Consider the following 21600-nt stretch of genomic DNA (forward strand, 5'->3'; position numbering starts at 1 on the left):
GCTTCATCCCAACTGAATCAGAGATTTTAATGACCGCGAATGAAGACATGAAAAAAAAAAATCTAATACGTCAGCTGCAGCAAAACAGCGTGAGGTGTGATGGGAAAAGACTGCAGAGTGTTAATAGGTAATGTGAAGTGACGTTTGTAATGTGATGAGTTAATATGTGTCTAAAATACAGAAAATATAGAAACATTTTTACATCACAACAGTGTTCATATATTTTAATATAATTTGATAAATAAATCCTCCTATTCAGCTGTAATCTGATGGAGCTGATGGGGCACTGACAAACCTGCAGTTCTGTGGGATTCCTCTTTTTTTCCGAAGATTATTTCTTGGGCTTTTGTTGCCTTTAATGGCAAAACAGCATAACGTTAAGAGGAGAAGGGGAATGACATGCGCAGGAAGGCTGCAGGCTGGGCTTGAACCCACGGCTGCTGCATCAAGGCCTGCAAGTCAAATCACGGAGCCTCCGCTCCATCTGCTAAGCCACCGTTACTCCTTTGTAAATACTTTGATAATCGATCCTGGTTTATGCCCAGGGAAAACCACAAAAATGGGCAAAAGTCTTTTCAGAGCCAGAGCCTCTTTTCTTATGGCCTGACAAACCGCTGTCCTGCTGATGTGTTCAGTGTCCCTGATGTTATAAAGAAAACTGCCGCTGCAGAAGACTCAAAAGGCAATGCATAAAATTTGCTCCGATGATAATTTAAATCCACAATGTGTAGTATTTGATATAATGTGGGTGCAACAGATTGTTAGATAAATGATAGAGTGTGAAGTGAAATTGTATCTTTCATACAGACACTCCTCTGGGGAGAAATCCAAATGGAGTCTAATCGCCTTCTCCTTAAGCAGCAGCCTCTGAATAAACCGTGTTCAAATGTCCACGACTTCATTCAAAAAGGACACGCCATGTTTCTCCTTCCTGCAACACGCTCAGCCTCAGGCTTAGATGAAGCAAACCTGCTAGCCAGCAGCATTGCTTCACGGCCTAAGTTGCCATAGTAACTGACTCAGGAAAACTCAGAGTTTCCCTCATCTCAGGCTCAACATACTCAGTGTTCACAAATCCTGCTTTCTGAAATACAGTAGGGCCCAGGATAACTTGTGGGCGCAATGTCTACAAACTCCACAGGCAGTCACGTTCACAGTCACACACGTTAAAGGACCTATATGTAAGAAATCTAAAGCAAATAGTCATAAAATCATCCTAATATGTCACAGAGACTAAGGAATAATGTTCATATAACATACTGATCTCACTGACAACAATAGAACAGCCAGAATATTCGCATTTAAAAAAAGATTTTGCGGTCCGCAAATCATGTTTATGTTTTGAATTTGTGTTTTGGCCTGTTGCGCCACCCACCGCCGTCTACCAGTCACGCAGTCAGTAGAGTCTCAGGTTCTCCTCAGCTGTAACCCGGCAGCAGCGTTAGCAGCAGAGAAGCCGGACTTGCTCGAACGGTCCGCTGGAAAACCGAAGATCAAGGACGCGGCGAGGCAGCCCTGCCACGGCAGCCGCCCGTGGGCAAACAAATCAGTCTCCAGCGTGCCGCTGTCCAGCAACCTCGAATCTGCAGGCGAGGGGTGGTGTTGTATAAAGTAGCCGAGGGGCTCGCAGACTTTTCCTCTACTCATACAAAGCCAAGGACAGCAGCAACATGTTATTTCGGATATTCAATTTTTCTTTTTTGCAATCCTAAATATTCTTGTTAAATTTTTTTTAAAGGGTGTACTTGCATCATTATGCTTTTTTTTATAATTATATAAGTTTAAAAAATGGTCTAAACACAGCACTATACAGGATATGTTAACACTGCATTTCTAAAATAAAAATACAAGTAAAAACAATAAATAAAATACTTGTAAAAAGTCTGACACTTACATCTAGGGATGTGTCACAAGTCAGAAAGTTGATAGTCATGGAATAGGAGTTTGCAAAGACTGAGGATTTTTCAAGGGTTACTACTTGCAAGACTGTTAGCTTCAAAATGACAAAAGTGAAAATAATAAAAGTTGCAGTCCGTGAAGTCCTCAGCTAGTATGCTATGCTATAGTTAAGATAGCTAACCACTCAATCCCTATCAAGGCGACTTGTAAGCTAACGTTAACTTAGCAACTGCTATTAGCCTAAAAGCTAACCGAACGTTTCCACGTCAGACTGCTAGTTTAAAAATCATATATCGTGTTATCATTACTGAATAAAGAGTAACATTATGAGGTAAACTGTGGGGCTGATAAACTGGTAGCCTACCCGCATGCACCTCCGGGTCTCTGTCCTCTGTGTCGGTGTTACTCTCGGCCGTTGGGCGGCCACCTCCGCGTCGGTGTCGGGCTCCGGGGCACAGATCCCGGGAGTGCGGCAGCTGAACATGTGGCTGTCCCAGCCGGCCTCAGTGTCAGGTTGATACTCAGGTACTCTTCGATGCTGCTGGTCTGGTTCAAGTCGAGGCGGGGCAGCTGGAGTGGTGATGTTAATGGCTGCTGCTGAGTAACGGTTAACGGTTACTGACCTCCTTCTTGCTAGCAGTGTTAGCATCGTCCTCGCCATGTTCGTCGCCCATGAGGAGACTAATGAAAAAAAGTCAGACCGTCGGTATGTTTTCCAGAAGTACAATATCACTGCTGTACTTTTATTTTTAGCCCGTCGCTTTGCTACTTTATCCATGTTTCCTTTTTTTTTTCCTGCTACGCCATTTCGTGCTCGCCTTCCCACCGTTTCCGCTCTTCAAAGTCCTACGGTCACCTGACTCATCGTCACCAAATCAAAATTTTTTGCTTAATTAACGTTACAAATAAAGTAACTCTCAATTGGTTAAACGGACGCACACAATTATACATATATATATTTTGAATTGGTTAAAGCAAAAAAAAAAAAAAAAGCAAAGACAGGAGCAGTCCTCAGTTTGTGGGGTTTTTGGAAACCATCGCGCACTTCATAATCCGTGGGTTCGCTCGCGCATGCTCAGACCTGCTCCTTTTCTTTTTTTGAATGATCTTCATTGTAAACGCTTCCTGTGAGCAGAAACACACAGTGAACATAAGCACTGAAAACATTAAAGGACAACAGCAAAACAAATGTGACATAAATTATTATTACGCTATGGACATTTTTTCTGTGTCCTTTAATAAAGACATTATTATTATTATTGTTATTATCAATAAAGTTAAATAAAGCCGTGTGTGGCTTGTAAAAGATTCACTTGAGGATTCTGTAGATAGTGCATACATTTATCACCTCCATAGCTTTTTTGATTTGTGAGGAAGAGATCGTTGACAACTACTGAACCATTTCCTTCATAAATAAATTTAAAAAATAGGTTTTTGGTTTGTAAATGTGCATTTGTGAATGTGAAATTTGTCGATTAGTAAAATTAGAAGGAAAAAGCACTAATATCTTCAGTCATCATAACACCCAAATACAAGATTTCTGCAGTAAATGCTCAAATCTGAGACAAAGTTCCACATTTTTGTCGACAAAGTTGAAAAATCCCGCAGTTCCCTTTTAAGAAGGAAAATAATGGTCTGATTTCTATTTTTTCAAACGTACATTGAAGACAAAAAAGCAGTGGTTCTGATGGCAAATATTTTATTTTTTAAAATACAGACAAAATAGACAAATATTATAAAAGACATCTGATACACACTTAGGCCTGCGACAGGAATAAACTATTTATGTCCAAGTGTTTTGAGAAATGTGACGACAGCCCCACTCCTTAAAAACGGGCACTTGACTCAACAAGATAACTTCTACACCATGAAACCCCAGTCTTCATACGAGTAGCATACAAACAAACAGCTCTGAAATCAGATGGACCAAATGTCACAGGTTAAATGTGCACCATATGATTTGTTCAACCGCTCGCTCCGGCACTTTTAATCTCACCACAGCAGGACTTTGATCTAATTCTGGTGCCTGCTCCTTGAAATCACCTGCACTGAGGTGTGTTGTACCAAAATGATTTCAACCTGTTACAAGTTCATACACAAAAAAAAAAGCATTAAAGCTGAGAGACACTTGCAGCCTTTTTAAGAAATGAAAAACCCATCACAGAATATTTGAGAAGTAGTTACCAATAATTGTGAAGGACATGCCATCATGTTGGAGGAGTAAACATGTAACAGAAACCGCTCAATATCTGTGTGGTCGCTCCTTAAATTCTCACCGTTGCTACTCCTCCATCATGACGACTCCTCCCTCTTATAGGAATCGTTCCAATACAAATACACTTATTTCCTTTCTTGACAAACATTAGATGGGAAGATCGATACCACTCTCATATCTGTCCATTAAATGTGAAGCTAAGGGCAGCAGGCCCCTAGCTTAGCTTAGCATAAAGACTGGAATCAAGGGGAAACAGCTAGCCTGACTCACCACAACAGTAACAAAATCTGCCTACAAGATCATTAATTAACATATTTATTTCTCATTTGTTTAATTGGTCCAAAAATCAAAGTAAAAATAGAAATTGTGGTTTTACTGAACTGGACTATTTCTTATAGACCCTTTTATTGTTGGTAAACAGGATGATGTTTTTTGGTGGCGGGGCTTAGCTGGAGGCAAAACAATTCTCCAAAGACATTAGCTATTGCTTCACTGTTTGTTAATTCATGTAGAAATATAACGCTCCTTTTCTTCGACCAACAGGGCTCTCATTTTAGTGTAGAGCATTACACTGAATTTACGAAAGCACCATGTGAGGTCACTCACTCTCTAAGCCATGCTAACATTCATATTTACCATAAAGACCGGACAGTTTTATCGATCTTCTCGTCTAACGCGCAGCAAGAACGCATGTAAGTGTATTTCCTAAAATACTGAACGGTCATTGATGCATCCAGAAACCAGAAACCTGAAGAAACCTACGACTGCTACCATTTACATAAAATCCACTGCTACAAATAGTTTGGGTTGACTGTTACAGAAGTCACAAACTGACGGTTCTCCATCACTAAAAACACATCTGTCATGTGCTACAGTACCCCAAATATGCAGCTTTAATAACAAGACTTCCTTTGGCAATAAACAATAATTGAAGGAACAAAAAGAACCTTTTAAAGGCTGTACATTGGTATTTTACAAAACAACTGTTTGGGTATTTACAAAAAGAAAGTTACAGAGCACAGTTAGAGAAGGTCTAAAAAGCCTTTTTTCTGCCACTTTATAACTGAATAAAGAAGAAAAGCTTTTCTACAATGTGAAATTTTGTTAAAATTCTTGAGTGGATTCCATCTGGACACTGAGGCTGAATGATATGTATTAAAAAGATTTTTAAAAGCTTCCAAACACAAGAACAGAATTTCCCCCTGTGATTCCAAAAACTCTTAAAACACCGCTGGCTTCTAAAGAAAACATCTCCACACCTTGAAGTTTGCATAAAAAATACCCACGCAAATAAATTATAAAAATAGTGTACTAGTGAAAAATCTTTTCAGAGATCAACACTGTGCATAACAATAGAAGAGTCAGCTTTTGTCAAGTTTGCAAAGGGTATTGCTTCACAGTATGTGGACATCATCGATTGGTCCTGCCAGACAAAATGTACTTCTTAAGCCAAAGTCAAAGAAAATGAATTTGACACAGTTAGAAACAATACTGATGTATGAACAGCATCTGTTTGAGGACGATGTTTCTTAAACTAAAGATTCTATATAACAGAACCAAAGCAACAAATTAAATGAAGAGCTACGAAACCTTTTGGCTTTCACTTGGGCACCAACAGGAACGAGATGGGAACGTTGCTGGATAACAAAGATGCAGCAGTAAGGATGATTGGCAAAATGTGGGGAACAGGGAGTTCCTTTAATACTGAGAACCGTAAGCACACCAAGAGTGGAGACTCATCGCAAACTGTTTTGGCATGTCCACCGCTCAACGAATCAGAGCACTGCAAATAAGGTGAGCTATGGGGGTTTGAGTAAAAAGCAGCAATGGCAGTGACTGATCAAAACCTGTAAAAAACAAACAAAAAAAAATAGTGGAAAGAACAACAAGGTTGTTGCTGAACCAGTCCGTCCTGCTGTGTTATCTGAGATCTTTAGTGGCTTTGGGGACTTTGAGAACTTTGTAAATGTCATTGGAAAAGACTGTGGTGAAGTGGGGTCGTGAGCTCCTGGACATGTGGGTGCAGAAGGGGACTTTACCAACATTATGGGGATCCTCAATATCCCAGATCTCTGGCATGCTGCACCCAGGCCTGAGCGAAGACAGAGAGGAAACCAGGAATAATCAGAAACTATTTGCATCTCAATTTAATCAACATCTTCTAGTTTGCTTTTTGTAGCAAACTCAGGATAAAGCAACTGTTATACACCCAAAATCAAAACGTGAAAGAAAACGACCCCCCGCCCCCCCACGAGAGGGCACTCATAGTGTTGAAGTACCTGGTTCGCCTGGTGCACCAGGAGTCCTCCAGGACGAAGAAGTCCACCCCCAGCTTCATCAGGTTCCCCTTTACTGTTTCTCCAGACATGCGGCTGTACATGGAGTAGACCAGCTTAGTTCTCTCCCTGCCAGGAAATACAACATGACAATGTATGTTATACACCATGTGTCCATGAAGAAACATGAGCAGCTTGTTCCTCTGAGGGCATTAAGCCCTCACTACTACTAGCCCTCATTTCCATCATTACAAGTTAACGTTCCACCTTAAAAGTCACCGGCAGTCGGCCCAGTGAATGAAGTTATTTTTCATTCACTGGGCTGAGAGGCAGCAAAACATCCTTTCATTTTATAGTTACAGTTTACTAATAAAACTCTCCACAGTATGAACAGTGGTTACATGAGCCTCAAAACCAGACACAACTCAGCCCTGAGCAGAGTGACCGTCCTCTACTGACCAATCAGACTGCAGTGTTCACAGCTCCACCTTTTAGTACCAGATCTGTGTGCTAGGTACCCCAACAGAGGGGGGACCAAACATGGGGACGGTACGGAACGCTTCCATTGGTACCATCCACAACTTTTCAAAATGGAGACAGAAAAAAAGCATACCGAACTGAACTGAACCGAACTGAACAGTACTGCTTGGTGGAAAGGGAGGAAGTCATCCAAACTGAACTGACACAACTGTTTTCCAACAATATCGGCCAACAATTTTGACACAATGATTATGAAACTTTAAATGTAAATAAGATTAGACAATCAACTGATAAAACCCACAAAGTTACGGGAAATAAGGACTAAATCAAACACAAAGTTTCTACATTCAGACATTGACACTGCAAATATTTGGATGATGCCCTGTCTGCTGTTCCGGAAAATGAGTCATCACAGGAAGATTTTTAATGATCCTGTAAATCACACTTTATTGAAACGCACAAAAAAAACCCAAAAAACTAGAATTACTATTATAATAATAATTATTATTATTCACATGCATCTTTCCCCCGGCAGCACAGAAGATCTATACAATCAGCACATTTTAAAGACCCAAGATTAGTGTCGCCAGTTCAGTATCTGACCAAATGTCTCCCCTTCTGTTCCTGAGATATAACCTTGAATAATGTCCAGAAAAGTGTTTTTGCAGAACATTATGATGTCACAGTGAAGTTGACCTTTGACTACCGAACTCTAATCAGTTCATCGCTGAGTCCAAGTGGACATTTGTGCCAAATTTGAAGAAATTGCCTTGAGGAGTTCTTGAGATATTGTGTTCACAAGGATGGGACAGACAACCCGAAAGCATGTCTCTGGCCACGGCTATTGCTGGTGCAGAGGCATAAACAGTTGGACTGGAAGTTACCGGCTAAGTTACCCCCAGGAACAACCTGTATTTGCACTGGTATCTAAACATTAAGGAAACTGATTGCTCTCTCCAGGTTGGGAGAGAGTTACTGCCTCAGGCGAGGGAGTTCAAGTATCTCAGGGTCTGGTTCACAAGTGAGGGTAGAATGAAGCGTGAGCTGGATCGGCAGTTTGATGCGGCATCTGCAGTGATGCAGGCGTTACGCTAGACTGCCGTGGTGAAGAGGGAGCTGAGCCAGAAGGCGAAGCTTTCGATTAACTGGTCCATCTACGTCCCAACCCTCACCTATGGTCATGAGCTCTGGGTAGTGACCGAAAGAATGAGATCCCGGATATAAGCGGCCGAAATGAGTTTCCTCTGTGGGGTGTCTGGGCTCAGCCTTAGAGATAGGGGGAGGAGCTCAGACACCTGGAGGGAGCTCGGAGTAGAGCTGCTGCTCCTTCACATCGAAAGGGGTCAGTTGAAGTGATTTGGGCATCTGATCAGGATCCTCCTGGGCGCCTCCCGTTAAAGGTGTTCAGGGCAGGGCCCCAGGGCAGACCCAGAACATGCTGGAGGGATTATATACCTCATCTGGCCTGGGAACACCTCGGGGTCCCCCAGGAGAAGCTGAAGAGGGACGTCTGGGGTGCTTTGCTTGGCCTGCTGCCTCTGCATCCCAGCCCCGGGTAAGCGGATGAAAATGGATGAATGGATCTATACATTTATTTATTTACATACAAATTTTCCATGGCATGGTATTCAATATTCCTGCACTGTACTTACACTACGACACATCACCTTACACTGCAATACCTGCACTGTCAACCACTGTATTTGCACCTCCATTATTATCATTAGCATGTCTTTGTAGTAACAGCTCTCTGTAGTCCTGGGGCCAGACCATCATTTTATCCCTGTGTGTTTTTATTCTTATGTTTTCATTCTTATGCTTATGTGCTCTATCCCTCTGTACATCTGTGTTTTTGTATGTGTTGTGTAATAAGCTACTGGTGCCTAAATTTCCCTCTAAAATATCTATGTATCTATCTTTAGCTGAGAAAAGTGTAACTGATGCATGCTGGAGAAACAGACAAGATTTACACCAAGTTTTAAACTGCCTCTAAACAAATATGAATGCTTTGTTGGACAAACTCTTTCTCTCTGTGTCCCTCCTCTGAACGTATGAGCAGTTGTGCTGCTGTTGAACGGCACTGACCTCAAACCAGCATCTTCATAGTGGGGGTGGTTGACGATGGGCCGACCTGTGGAAAGCTTCACGCTGGCCATGGTGGGCATGGCCCCGGCAAATACAGCATCTGCACACATAAAACCAAATAAGACACTAAAGAGCCTGTTGTAATCACCTGGTCTGTTTGCTTTGGAGAGGAAGAGACCTCTGTGGAGCCTCTTGCTTTTAATTATGGTGCTCATGTTGACATGTTAGAGCAGCCACACTGCCCGCATGAGCAGCATGACTCAGGCACAGCTCAGGTAGATATTCAGAGTCTCACTTTCTTCTGTGTGATGCGTGCAGTTTGCAGCAAAGATAGACTGATACTGATCTGTTGGTGGTCACTTTGACATCATACCAGTAACAGAACATCTTTCACTACAGTTTCAGTGTCTGTATCTGTAGAGTGTATCACTGACACACACATTTAGAAATCCTGACAGTTTGATTTTCAATGCCACCCTTGAGTACTAGTGCTCCTCTGTCTTTTTATCTTATTGTATGTAGTGCACATCATGCACCACCAGAGGTCAGCCTCTAGTCTCTACTGATTGAAAAGGCAGCTGAGCTACAAGACACCATGATTCTGGCTGACTGTAAACAGCCTGCCAGCAACAGCAGAGAGAGACCTTGGGGAGAAACATGTTTTTCACATCTAACTCAGTGAATTAAGAGTTTATTTTATCTAAACCAGAGTTAGTAAAAGTTGTTGGAACACTGGAATATTCAACTGGATGCATAACAAGAGTAACAAAGATGTGAGTGAGTTTTATTTTGTTTCTGTTGAGTTTGAAAGACGTATTTTACAATGATTTAACAAGACAGTCAAGCAAGTCTTTGTTCCGTGAACCAGAGAAACGAGAATTCAAAAGGTGTACAGCTGTATTTCTCTGTTTAATGAGGATAACAGGTGTGAGAATATTAATATTGTTAACATTTGTTAGTTTTTATTGTGTATTTATCAGTCTGAAAAAGCTAAGAGAGCTTGCATAAAGTAGCAAACTTGTCCAGGGTGGGGATGGGCATCATACATTCAGACATGTTTTTTAAATTTTATTTTACATTATTATTTTTGTTACCAGATGCTGTGTATTGCTGCAGTTCATCATGAACTTGTAATGTAGTCTTGAATAAATCTCTCATCAACCAACTCTTTCTATCAGGCAGAATAATCAGGATCATCATTTTCACCGTAGCCTCTGTAGCTGGCGACTTCACTCACCAGGGCGGGTGTTTTCATGGATCCAGTCCAGCAGCTCCTCCTGCGGCAGGTTGCTGAACTCTCCGATGATCCCCCACTGGGCCTGCAGGTTGGCCACTCCCTGTATGGCCATGATGGCCATGACTGCAAACACTGCGACCTGGTGTTTAAACCTCTCCCTGATCCAGCCGAACAGCTGACAGAGCCACCACAGGGAGACAGAGAGCCTTACAGAATGTGTGCTCAACAAACTACATAAAGGTATAAACACTGTGACAGTAAGAGAACAGACACCTGCTTTTAAATGTAGAATTTATTGATATATTTAATCACAGACAGACCTGTTTGGAGCAGATGAGCGAGGCCATGATGCACATGTGGGGCGTCAAGAAGAGCTTCAGACGCATGATGAGGACGGCCAGGACAGCAAACGCCACCAGCTGCAGACTGTGGTACACCAGCTGCAGAGAGACGAGGTCACACACAGTCGGATCAAAATGACACAAAGGTGCAGAGGAAATTAAACAAGCAAGATAATGGACCAGGAACTGAGACCAATGTCATCAGCAGCCGAGGCAGACAAACACAGACAAACACAAAGCTCAGAGCAGGCTGTCTGATCCAAATATGTTTGAACCACAACTGGATTCATCACTTCACTGAAGTCATCCTAACAAAGTGCTTTTCCTTAGTTCATACTGTTTAACACTGCTGCAGTATAATAACTCACAGGACATTTTAAATCAACTAAGAGAATGAACCTTTAGTTCAGTTTTAACTTCCCAAATTAACACTTGTGTCACTGTCGGGGACTGCTGAAATAATTATTAGTTTATTTTTTTTATAATTATAAATTAGACATTCAGTCTTTCCAAGCAAAAGTCTCCACACTACTCAATGATGCCAAAACCTACGAAATCCTGAAGCGAGACCCATCCAGCGGGTATAAAAAGAGGGTGATACAATGTCTACAGGCATTACAAAAAGATGGAACGTTTGACCGGCCTCAGTACCTCAGACTCTACCCACAAGACACCATCCCATGTCTATATGGACTCCCCAAGATCCATAAAGAAGGGGTCCCACTCAGACCCATTGTCAGTAGCATAAACTCAGTGACATACAATATTGCAAAGCATGTAGCTAACATTTAGCATGTATCTAACATTTTAGCTCCTCTGGTGGGTAACACACCACACCACATACAAAACTTGCACGAATTTGCAGGAAAAATCCAGGGTCTAAGGCTAGAACCGGATGAAACCATGGTATCATATGATGTAGCATCCCTATTCACTTGCATCCCAACCGGGGAAGCAGCGGAAACGGTGAGGCATCATCTTACACAGGACAGAACAAATCTCAATACAGAACAAATTTGCCAGTTACTGGAATTGTGCCTTAACACCACATACTTCCAGTTTAACGGTACTTTTTACAGACATAAGCATGGCTGTGCTATGGGGTCACCAGTATCCCCCACTGTGGCAAACCTGTATATGGAAAGGGTAGAGCAAAAGGCACTGAACTCTTACAAGGGTACATCACCAAGCCACTGGTTCAGATATGTGGATGACACATGGGTGAAGATCAAATCCCAAGAACTGGAGGCTTTTACTGAGCACATCAACTCAGTGGACAAGAACATCAAGTTCACTAGAGAAGATGTTAATGATAACCACCTACCTTTCTTAGACTGTGATGTACACTTGGATGAGAACAGGAGCCTCCACATTGGGGTATATAGGAAACCCACACACACAGACCAATATCTTCTTTTCGACTCACACCACCCTCTGGAGCACAAACTGGGAGTTATCAGAACCTTACAGCACAGGGCTGATAATGTACCAACCACCACTCAGGCAAAGGTACGGGAGCACAAACATTTGAGGAGAGCGTTGGAAACTTGTGGCTATCCTAGTTGGACATTTAACAGAACAAAACGATCCAACAAGAACAATAACCCAGAGAGGGCTGAGGAAGGAAACAAACGCAGGAACATTGTCATACCCTATGTGTCCGGGGTGTCTGAGAAACTCAGGAGAATTTTCAACCAACACCAAATTCCTGTGTGTTTCAAACCAAGTAACACACTCAGGCAAAAACTGGTACACCCCAAAGACAGGGTACCACACACTCAAAAAAGCAACTTGGTATATGCTGTCCAATGCAGTGAGGAATGCAAGGACTCATACATTGGTGAAACCAAACAACCATTAAACAAGCGCATGGCTCAACACAGAAGGGCAAACTCCTCAGGTCCAGTTTCTGCTGTTTATTTACATCTAAAGGAGAAGGCTCACTCCTTTGAGGACAGCAATGTGAAAATCTTGGACAGAGAGGACAGATGGTTCGAAAGAGGGGTGAAAGAATCCATCTACGTTAAAATAGAGAAACCGTCTCTAAACAGGGGAGGTGGCCTGAGACACCACCTATCCTCCATTTACAATGCGGCCCTAAGAGACTGAACAACAAAGACTGCCCGAAACTAACCTCAAGTGGCTCAAAGAAACACAACGACAGTCGTTCACTGGTAACCACACATCATGCCTAACGACTGTTGCTCACCAGTGGCCCCACCCACTCCTAACGACCGTCGTTCATTAGTGTGACTCACCTGATCCAAACAATGGTCCAGTGAAACTCCACTAACGAAGTATTGTCTTATGAGGGTGGTGGGTGTACACCTCCACAGAGGTTAAAAACCTGAGTCTTACTCCACTGTTTGTCAGACTAGTGAGGACTAGTTAGACTGATGCGTTGAGAACTGATGAAGCCACTTGGATAAGAGGCGAAACGTCTTCTAGACAAAATCAAAGTCCAGTTGCCTACGATTTAATTGTTGCCAGAATCAGTCTTTCCATCTATCTTTCATCTATCCATCTATCTATCTGTCCATCCAGAGTCTGTCTGTCTGTCTATCCATCTGTCTGTCTGTCTATCTATCTATCCAGATTCTTTCTTTCTTTCTTTCTATCTATCTATCTATCTATCTATCTATCTATCTATCTATCTATCTATCCAGATTCTTTCTTTCTTTCTTTCTTTCTATCTATCTATCTATCTATCTATCTATCTATCTATCTATCTATCTATCTATCTTTCTGTCTTTCTGTCTGTCTGTCTGTCTGTCTATCTATCTGTCTATCTATCTATCTGTCCAGATTCTTTCTATCTATCTATCTATCTATCTATCTATCTATCTATCTATCTGTCTATCTATCTGTCTATCTATCTGTCCAGATTCTTTCTTTCTATCTATCTATCTATCTATCTATCTATGGTTAACAGTCATGTCTGCCAGCTTGCAGTCTTCTTCATTATGTTTCTTGGAGCTTTGCCGCCTCTTGCTGTCGGTTCGTGGTAAAGCATGAAACCTTTGGCAGGTGTGTGTGTGTGTGTGTGTGTGTGTGTGTGTGTGTGTGTTGCTTCACAAAACATTTGCTGATCTTCTAATGTTATACCCTTTTAAATTCAATATATAGTTTTATCAGATTAACCCTCTGACACCCAAGCGGTCTAAAGGCATCACCCTGGGCTTTAAGAACCTGTGATGGGAATTACATTTATGTATGACATTTTGTAGACTAACAAAATAATCTAAAAAAAGTACACAATAGAATATATGGCAGTCATTACAGGTCCTGTTTAAATTGCTAAAATTACCTTTCCATTTGACAAACTCTCTAAGTGGATAATCATGACATCAAACTAACTGAGGTGTAATGTTGGGAGGCATGTAAGATTCTGCATCATAGATAAGAAACTATTTATTAAAGGGACAGTTAGGATCTTTTGAAGCAGGGCTTTATGAGTCACTTACTGCTCCTCTTACTGATTTTATTGCAGTGTTTTATTTTACACTGTAAGGTGACCTTGGGTGTTTTAACAGGTGCCTTTTAAATAAAATGTATTATTATTATTTTTATTATTATATTGAGTATTTTAGCCAGGCCTTTTTTTACGTGGCTAAAATACGTTTTGCTGGTGATTCGTCCACAGCAGTGCATTGCTTAGCTTTTGTAGTGGTACTCCTGCTTCATCAAACTGAGGCGTGTCGACTGACATCTACTGTAACATCTACTACTCTAATTTTAATACAAATACATTTTGTGTTCAAACTTTATCACACTAAAATGACAGCAGTGAGTGTGTATAAAATCAGGAGCAGCCCTGCTGTCAGTGGAGCTATGATCTCTTTAGAGGCAGCTCACTCTGAAGACCTCTGAAGAAATGCTTCATTTACCAGACAGACTGTATAATGATATTTGCATGATGCTTTGATCTCTCTGAACACGGTTGTCCCTGTGACGAGTGCGAACACCCTTTGGGGCTCTGCAGTGTTGCTCATTGAGCCACACAGAAACATTAAAGCAATTATCTGGGAAACTGTGGGAACGTCCACACACACTGTGGCTGATGGACGAACATCTGCACGTCTCCCTGCCATGGGAGGGATATTACAGAAAACGACACGGCACAGCTGAGAGAAAGCTGACAAAAGGCAGCACAGTGTGATTTTAGAGCAGAAGGGGAAGCTGCCTTTCATTTTTTAGTAATGAGAAAAGGGATGAAAATAACTTGGGGACATAGTCACTGAGCAGACATTACTGCACAGGAGGAATCTAATCAAATAAAACAGATTTAGAAAAATGGAGCGATGCTGCACAAAAAGCCTGCGAGTTCACACTGAGGTGTTACCAAGAAAACGCTTGTGTATATATTTAATTTAACATAAAGGATGTGAAAAGTGTTTGTTCTCACCTCTCCTTTTGCTGCTATTTCAGACCTGAAACACAGAACAGACAGAAGTAAATCAACTCAGCTGTAAAATTGAGACAAAATAACGTGCAAAATATTATACATCAAGATACTGCTTATTAACCCTTTGAAACTGCAATAAAAATGGTCCACCAGTGCCTACATTGGTATTTTTTCTTATTGTGATGTCATTTCTATGTGTCTATGTGGTGTCTTCAAATGCTTTATATTGCTAAAATCTGTACAATCTGAGCTAAAAAGATATTTAAGTAATGAACGATAATAATTGACAATTTTTGGGGGGAACTGTGGCATAAATAACTCCATGAACCAGTCAAGCTGCAGTTACACTTACATCCATATCTGTGCAGACTCATATGTATCCATGACAGTTGACAAAGTGACCTCTGACCTCACAAAAAGCTCCCCAAACAACACCAGGCGTAAAAAAAAAAGAAAGAAATAAAACAGGCAAGGATTTACTTATATTATGCTGATAGATAAAGTAGAAGCTAATAAGCCATAATGATAAAAACAATAAACTGAGGTAAATCAAAATAACAGTATTAACATGACACGTAAGTGAACATGTCAGAGTCCAACCATTCATTCATTCATTCATTCATTCATTCATTCCGTAACCACTTATCCTGTTGGGGACTGTGGTGGGGCTGGAGTCTTTGGAGTCCAGCTGACATTGGGCGAGAGGCAGGATTAACCCTGGACAGGTCGCCAGACTATCACGGGGCTGACACATAGAGACAGACAACCATTCACCCACTCGCTGTGAGGTGACAGTGCTAACCACTGCACCACCGATTCGCCTGAGTCCAACCATACCACTGTTAAATGTCCACTCACAGTCCACAACAGATAAGTGTCCATGTAGTAGTGTCTATATAGATATTTCCTCCGGCTACACCATCGCCACATCCACCCTCCTGCACTCATCACAAACCCAACAAGAGCTGTATGCAATACCGACAACATGTCTCTATATGTTTACAACTACACGCAACATTTTGTCACAAACACATTAATATACGCACACCGTGTATGGTATGTTAGCAAAATCAAAATCACCCCCCCCCTGCTCAGGCAAGTGTGTACCCATCTCTGAGATCCATTCTTGAAATAATGGGCTCTATACAGCCTTCCAGTCTCTCATTATCAAAAGTGACCTTTGGAAACCAAATTCTAATCAGTTCCTTGCTACATCCAAGTGGATGTTTGTGCCAAATTCTAAGAAATTCCCTCAAGGTGTTCTTGAGATACTGAGTTCTCGAGAATGAGATGGACACAAGGTCACAGTGACCTTGACCTTTCACCACTAAAATCAAATCAGTTCATCGGTGAGTCCAAGTGGACGCTTGTGTGTTATTTGAAGAAATTCCTTCAAGGCGACCTTGAGATATCGAGGTCATGAGAATGGGACGTACAAACGGGCAGACGACCCAAGAATGCAAAGAATCCAGCCACGGCTATCGCTGACGCTGAGGCATAAAAATATAAATAAATACAAAAATCGGATGTGCTTTTTAAAAAAATCTAATTTACAACACAAACACAGAAAACACACTGATTCAAAGAAAATATTTCTAGACACTCCATAAGTTATTTGAACTATGCACATCATTTAGCCTGTGACGTATGGTCGTTTGTTTTTGAGCAGAGTGCGCAGGTGTTTGATAGTTTCATCATTTGCGCGTTTTTGAACCGCAGGAAACGTTACGTAATGACATCATCATGAGTGTCCAACATGATGACACGGAAAACAGAAGCTTTAACTTTCTGCTGCAAAAAAAAAATGTTCAGAAGCAACATTCACAAAGAAGGTTTGAAAATAAAAGAAAAAGAAAATCAAGTAATTCTAGTTCATCAGCATGGAAGGATGACATGTATCTGGTTAGAACGATAGCCGTGACACAAAAAGATGGGATTTACAAGGATCCACGTGGTCGGACATTTTGTGGAAGGAAAACTTCAGAAAGTAAGATTGGTGGTGATTACAAGAAGTTAAATGGTTATTACTGAGTGTGTGTCAAAGCGTCAGAGAGATACAGCCCCGAAAATTCATCTGTTTGGAGAATATTACTGTGTGAACTGCTTCACTCTCACATCAGAGGTGAGGAAGAAGGAGGTGGTGATTGGAGTCCCACTGTCACTGGAGGCCGAGTTGTTTTTGGATACTGCAGGTGTTGGTGAAGCACGGAGACTCACAACTTTGACAGAAGAGAAGGAGGACTGTAAATCTGTGTGTTTGATGTTTAAAGGGGAATTACCAGAGAGAATGTACCATGAATAACTGAGTTACAGAGTGAGGCCATGTGAGAAAGCCCCTCTTCAATGTTTCAGCTGTCATGTTGCTGCAGTGTATGGAGGAGTAGGAAGAAGTGGAAGATGCGGGAAGGAAAATTGTTATATTATGTGTGAAGACAAGAGAGAGCAAAGGGTCCACACTGTGAGGGAAATCATCATGCTGGGTCAGCACAATGTCCACGGAGAATGAAAGAAGTACAAATGAATGAAATCAGAGTGGAAAAGGGATTATCATATGCAGAAGCTACCAAGAGGATAAGAAACGATGAAATGGTTGGAGTACAAAAGGAGCCGGGGCAGAGAAGAAGTGGAGCAGATCAGAATATCTGCATGGAAAAGAAGAGGGGGAGTTCAGCATTCACTGCCATGGCTGTGAACTGTGCAGTCAAAATAGGGAAAATCAGAAGGGATAAAGATGGTGCTGGATGCTGCCAGGAGATTCTGGAAGATCATGGACTTTTATGGAGCAGATAAAGACAGTACACTGCGCCAGCTCAGACAATGGGGTCTGGGTTATAGAGTGGAAAGTGACGCAGATGGGATCAATTTGGGTGTGTTTCCCACACAGCCCGCCAGATTAAAACATCTACAACCATATTTCGGTGTGCTGTTGGAATATATACCGTTTGTTTATTCTTTGTTTCACAGTCTCGCAGCACAGAGCGACTCTAGACACAGACAGAAGACGCAGCAGAACGCCAGGCGCAGTGAAGTGAAACTGTTCATTTCGCTGGGTCTAAAAATTTGCTTTCACTCACAAACAGCTGCTCCTCTCATCCGTCAATCTGATCTGAACAGCTGTGATTGGATCTACTGATCATTTATCGACGTCGCTACTCAGAACTCCAAACTGCTGCTGACGAGACAAAGGATTCATTAAGAGTTCCTCCTGCGTTGCATTCACTGTCCCACAAAAACCTATGAATTTAGAGAGTGGACACAGACAGACACACAGGGGCAAGAACAGACATAATTTTGTGGGAAACACTGCGCTGTAAATACTTTGCACTGTGAAACGGATAAAATCCAATAGGTGGCAGTAATGAAACACATACGGGTGCCAACCTCCTCCTCAGAGGAATCAATGTTTCTGATATGAATGTAATTATTAAATGATATATTTTGGTGGTTTGAGTTAACACTGTGCTACATTACAGAGAAATACAAAACCGTACTAATGAACCTTCATTAATATAGGCCTATATTTTATCTACAAGTGCACGTCACACACTGAGCGAGCCGCCTGTTAATGACGCTGTGGGCTAATGGGCATGTAGCTACTTCCATGTTTCAGATGATACGTCATGTTTGTAGTCGACCAATGAAGATGAGTTTACATATCACCTTGGGTTCGTCCTTCACCTTCTCAAAATGATCCCACACTTTGGATTTCCTGCCCGACATGTTATTAACTAGCCTGTGGAATAACCGCAGGTACCAGCCCTGGAAATTAACCTGACTCCTGTCTGACTGCTGAGCGTGGACACTTCCTGTGTCTGCCCTTTCAAATTAAATTCCCACATGGTCCAGTCATATAGGTTTGATTTATTTTGACAAAGAGCAGCTCCTAATAGAGTTTTTTTCTGGGACTAAGCGACCAATGAAATCTTGCCGATCTTTCTGGTTGACTATTGTTTGGTCGACCATTAGGGGGCAGCCTTACTGCAGACAAGGTCAGTTACGACTTTTTCTAGCATGAATATTTGAGCCATGGAGGTTTTATATTGGTGAAACTTTCCTCAAGCCGAAAAAAGTGTTTTGAAAACTCATGACGTGAGCGGGAACTCATGGGCGGGCAGGGAGAAACACTACTGCACATATTCAGTGGGCCATACCACAGAACTACACCCAGAGCCAGGCTCCATTGGAATGAGGCACCATTTTGCCATCTGATATCTGCTGCAAAAAGATCATGATTAGATCAATTTAAACAGGATCATGCAAACAATGATCTCCTGTCTGTTTTGAAGGGTTAAGAGCTTTGATAACAAACTATGACAAAAACACTCCTATTTTCCTATTTAAAACCATCAGTAATCAATAGAGTGGACCAGTAGATATAGTGACATCAGGCCAGCGAGGAGGCCTCAGGACGCTCACCCTGCAGCTTCATCAGCATCGTCAGGCTTCACAGACGTCTTCCCTCCGTCCCTCAGGAACCGGACTATATCCTGGACTGTCTGAAAAGTGAAAGCAAAAGGAGATTCCTTCACATGTCATGCTTCCAACAAACAGTGCACCACAGGAGAATATCTTCCTAACAGCTTGCTCATGTACTGCACACCATGCTTTGTCAAATCGACTTATGTTTTCTTAGCTTAGCGTGGGCGAGGTGTAATGAGATTAGGCGACATAAAGAGCAGTTCCTTAAATATCTTTTTTTCCCTGATGCTTCCCCCCAAAAAACTCTTTCATGTTTCAGGAATCAGGAAAAAATCTCGCTGTTGCTTCCTTTCTCAAAGCTTAAATATACTCATGTAAATGTCGTCACATGCAGAGCAAATAAGACCACTGCAGTTTTCTCAAAGAGTATAACCTGAATTTAAAAACACTCGTTCTCCTTAGGGGGAGAAATGTATGCGCAGTATTCAGAGCAGATCGACTCGCAGCTTTGTCTTCCTGCTGCCGTGAGCTGGCATCTCACTTTGTTGTCTGCCTGCTGTATTGTTCTGACAGGTGAGATGGGAGTCTGACCCTTTCTCATATCTGTACAATTTCTCTTACTACACACTCAACAGAAAACTCTTCATTTCTCAGACTATGACTGAGGAAGACAGGTGTTAATGTTATTTTGTGTTGCACTTTCTTCATGCATTTTATTTACCAAAAGACATCTTGTTTGTCCTTTATTATGTATGTTGATGTAGTATGCATGCAGATTGATTACTCAACGTGTTATTGAGTGCAGCGTCCCTGTGGTTCGACTCTTTTTATGCATTTTGCAGTGAGAGAGTAGGATTCTTTCTACTCTTGAATCCATTTTCTGATTTTTAAACAGTAATTTTTGATGTTTCTATTGGAAGTTTTTCTATATTCATGTTTCTTGTTGATGCACCGTAGCAAATTCCTGTATGTGAAAACTTACGACTTGGAAATAAACCTGACTCTAACTCTGATCTTGTGATGACAGGACCGTGTGGTGCAGATGGAAAAGGTGAGATGTGGTTGAAAGTTGTGGAAAAAACTAAGAAGTGGACCTTCAGTTTATTTATCTAACAATCAGAATTAGTTTTACTGCTATAGTACGTTTTCACATACAGGGGATTTGTTTTGGTGTTTTGGTGCAGAGACAAGAAATACAGTGAGAGAAAATGACACTGGCACGCTGTGTGGACGTTAACAGAGGGAGCAGCGAAGAAGGTGTACCTGCCGCAGCAAGCAAACACACCACCTGCGGTCATTTTAACTTCACTACAAGCTGATTGGCTGTAGAAACAGGTGACGTGCGTTACATCACCAGTCGCTGGTGATTTGACCAGCAGAGTCGCAGGTGACACCATCAGCTGGCTTGAGTCGAGCTCAGACCGATCAGTTCACACTAGGGATAGACCAATATGGATTTTTTAGGGCCGATGCCAATACCGATTTTTTTCCATCACCCTTAGCCGATGACCGATTATGGACAGCCGATTTTCTTGAGCTGATATTTGGGGCCGATACTGCTTTTGCTCCCTCAATTTACATCAAAAAAATGACACAATGATAACAAATATTACAGGTCTCAAGTTTAAAATAAGAAACATTTATTGAACAGTAAAAAATACTAAAACAAGATGGAAAGTTGAGGTAGAACAGGTAGAATATTATTATTATTATTATACATTCAAATAAAAAAAAGAGTTCAGTGCTCTTAAATCTTCCAGTAATGTCTTTATAAAATAAACAAATATTTAAGCTGAAGCATAAATAAAATAACAACTACTGTACACAGTAGGATTCACTGCATGTGCGCTGCAGGGTCTTCCGGCAACACAGAGCTGCCCATGGATGCCTGTCTGTAAATCATGCCAGGGAAAAATAAATCCGTGAACCCACGCGTGTATCGGCCGATGCCGATACAAGTAAAAAACTCAAATATCGGCCCGATATATCGGCCGGCCGATGTATCGGTCTATCCTTAGTTCACACCGCTGCAACTTTTCTCTGCAACGCTCTTAAATGGTTTCGTCTCATCGCGAATCTTTGGTCTGAGCTGGGCTTAGAAGATGTGTGTTAATGTAACACATAGTGACAGACGTGGAGGCTTAATGTTAATGTAACATGCAGTGTCTGTTAGAGGTTGACCGATTTATTGTTTTGGTTGATCAATAGGTGCTGATAGGACGTTTTACAAACTATCATTATCG

At 41.6% G+C, this 21600-nt stretch overlaps 1 protein-coding gene across 1 annotated transcript in view; it reads right to left on the minus strand.

The window, feature by feature from the left end:
* Positions 1 to 5896: 5896 nt before the first annotated feature.
* Positions 5897 to 21600, minus strand: part of dpy19l1l (dpy-19-like 1, like (H. sapiens)) — a 49867-nt gene continuing 34163 nt past the window's right edge. The window contains exons 16-22 of the mRNA XM_033640830.2: positions 19355 to 19434; positions 14939 to 14963; positions 10513 to 10632; positions 10193 to 10367; positions 8956 to 9055; positions 6394 to 6519; positions 5897 to 6206 (exon numbers count right to left, since the gene is read on the minus strand). Of these exons, the coding sequence (XP_033496721.1) occupies positions 6035 to 6206; positions 6394 to 6519; positions 8956 to 9055; positions 10193 to 10367; positions 10513 to 10632; positions 14939 to 14963; positions 19355 to 19434 (798 nt within the window). The 3' untranslated portion in view covers positions 5897 to 6034. The remainder of the gene's footprint in view (positions 6207 to 6393; positions 6520 to 8955; positions 9056 to 10192; positions 10368 to 10512; positions 10633 to 14938; positions 14964 to 19354; positions 19435 to 21600) is intronic.

This window comes from Epinephelus lanceolatus, chromosome 10 (genome assembly GCF_041903045.1).
Source record: "Epinephelus lanceolatus isolate andai-2023 chromosome 10, ASM4190304v1, whole genome shotgun sequence".
In the NCBI taxonomy this organism is placed as follows: domain Eukaryota; kingdom Metazoa; phylum Chordata; class Actinopteri; order Perciformes; family Serranidae; genus Epinephelus; species Epinephelus lanceolatus.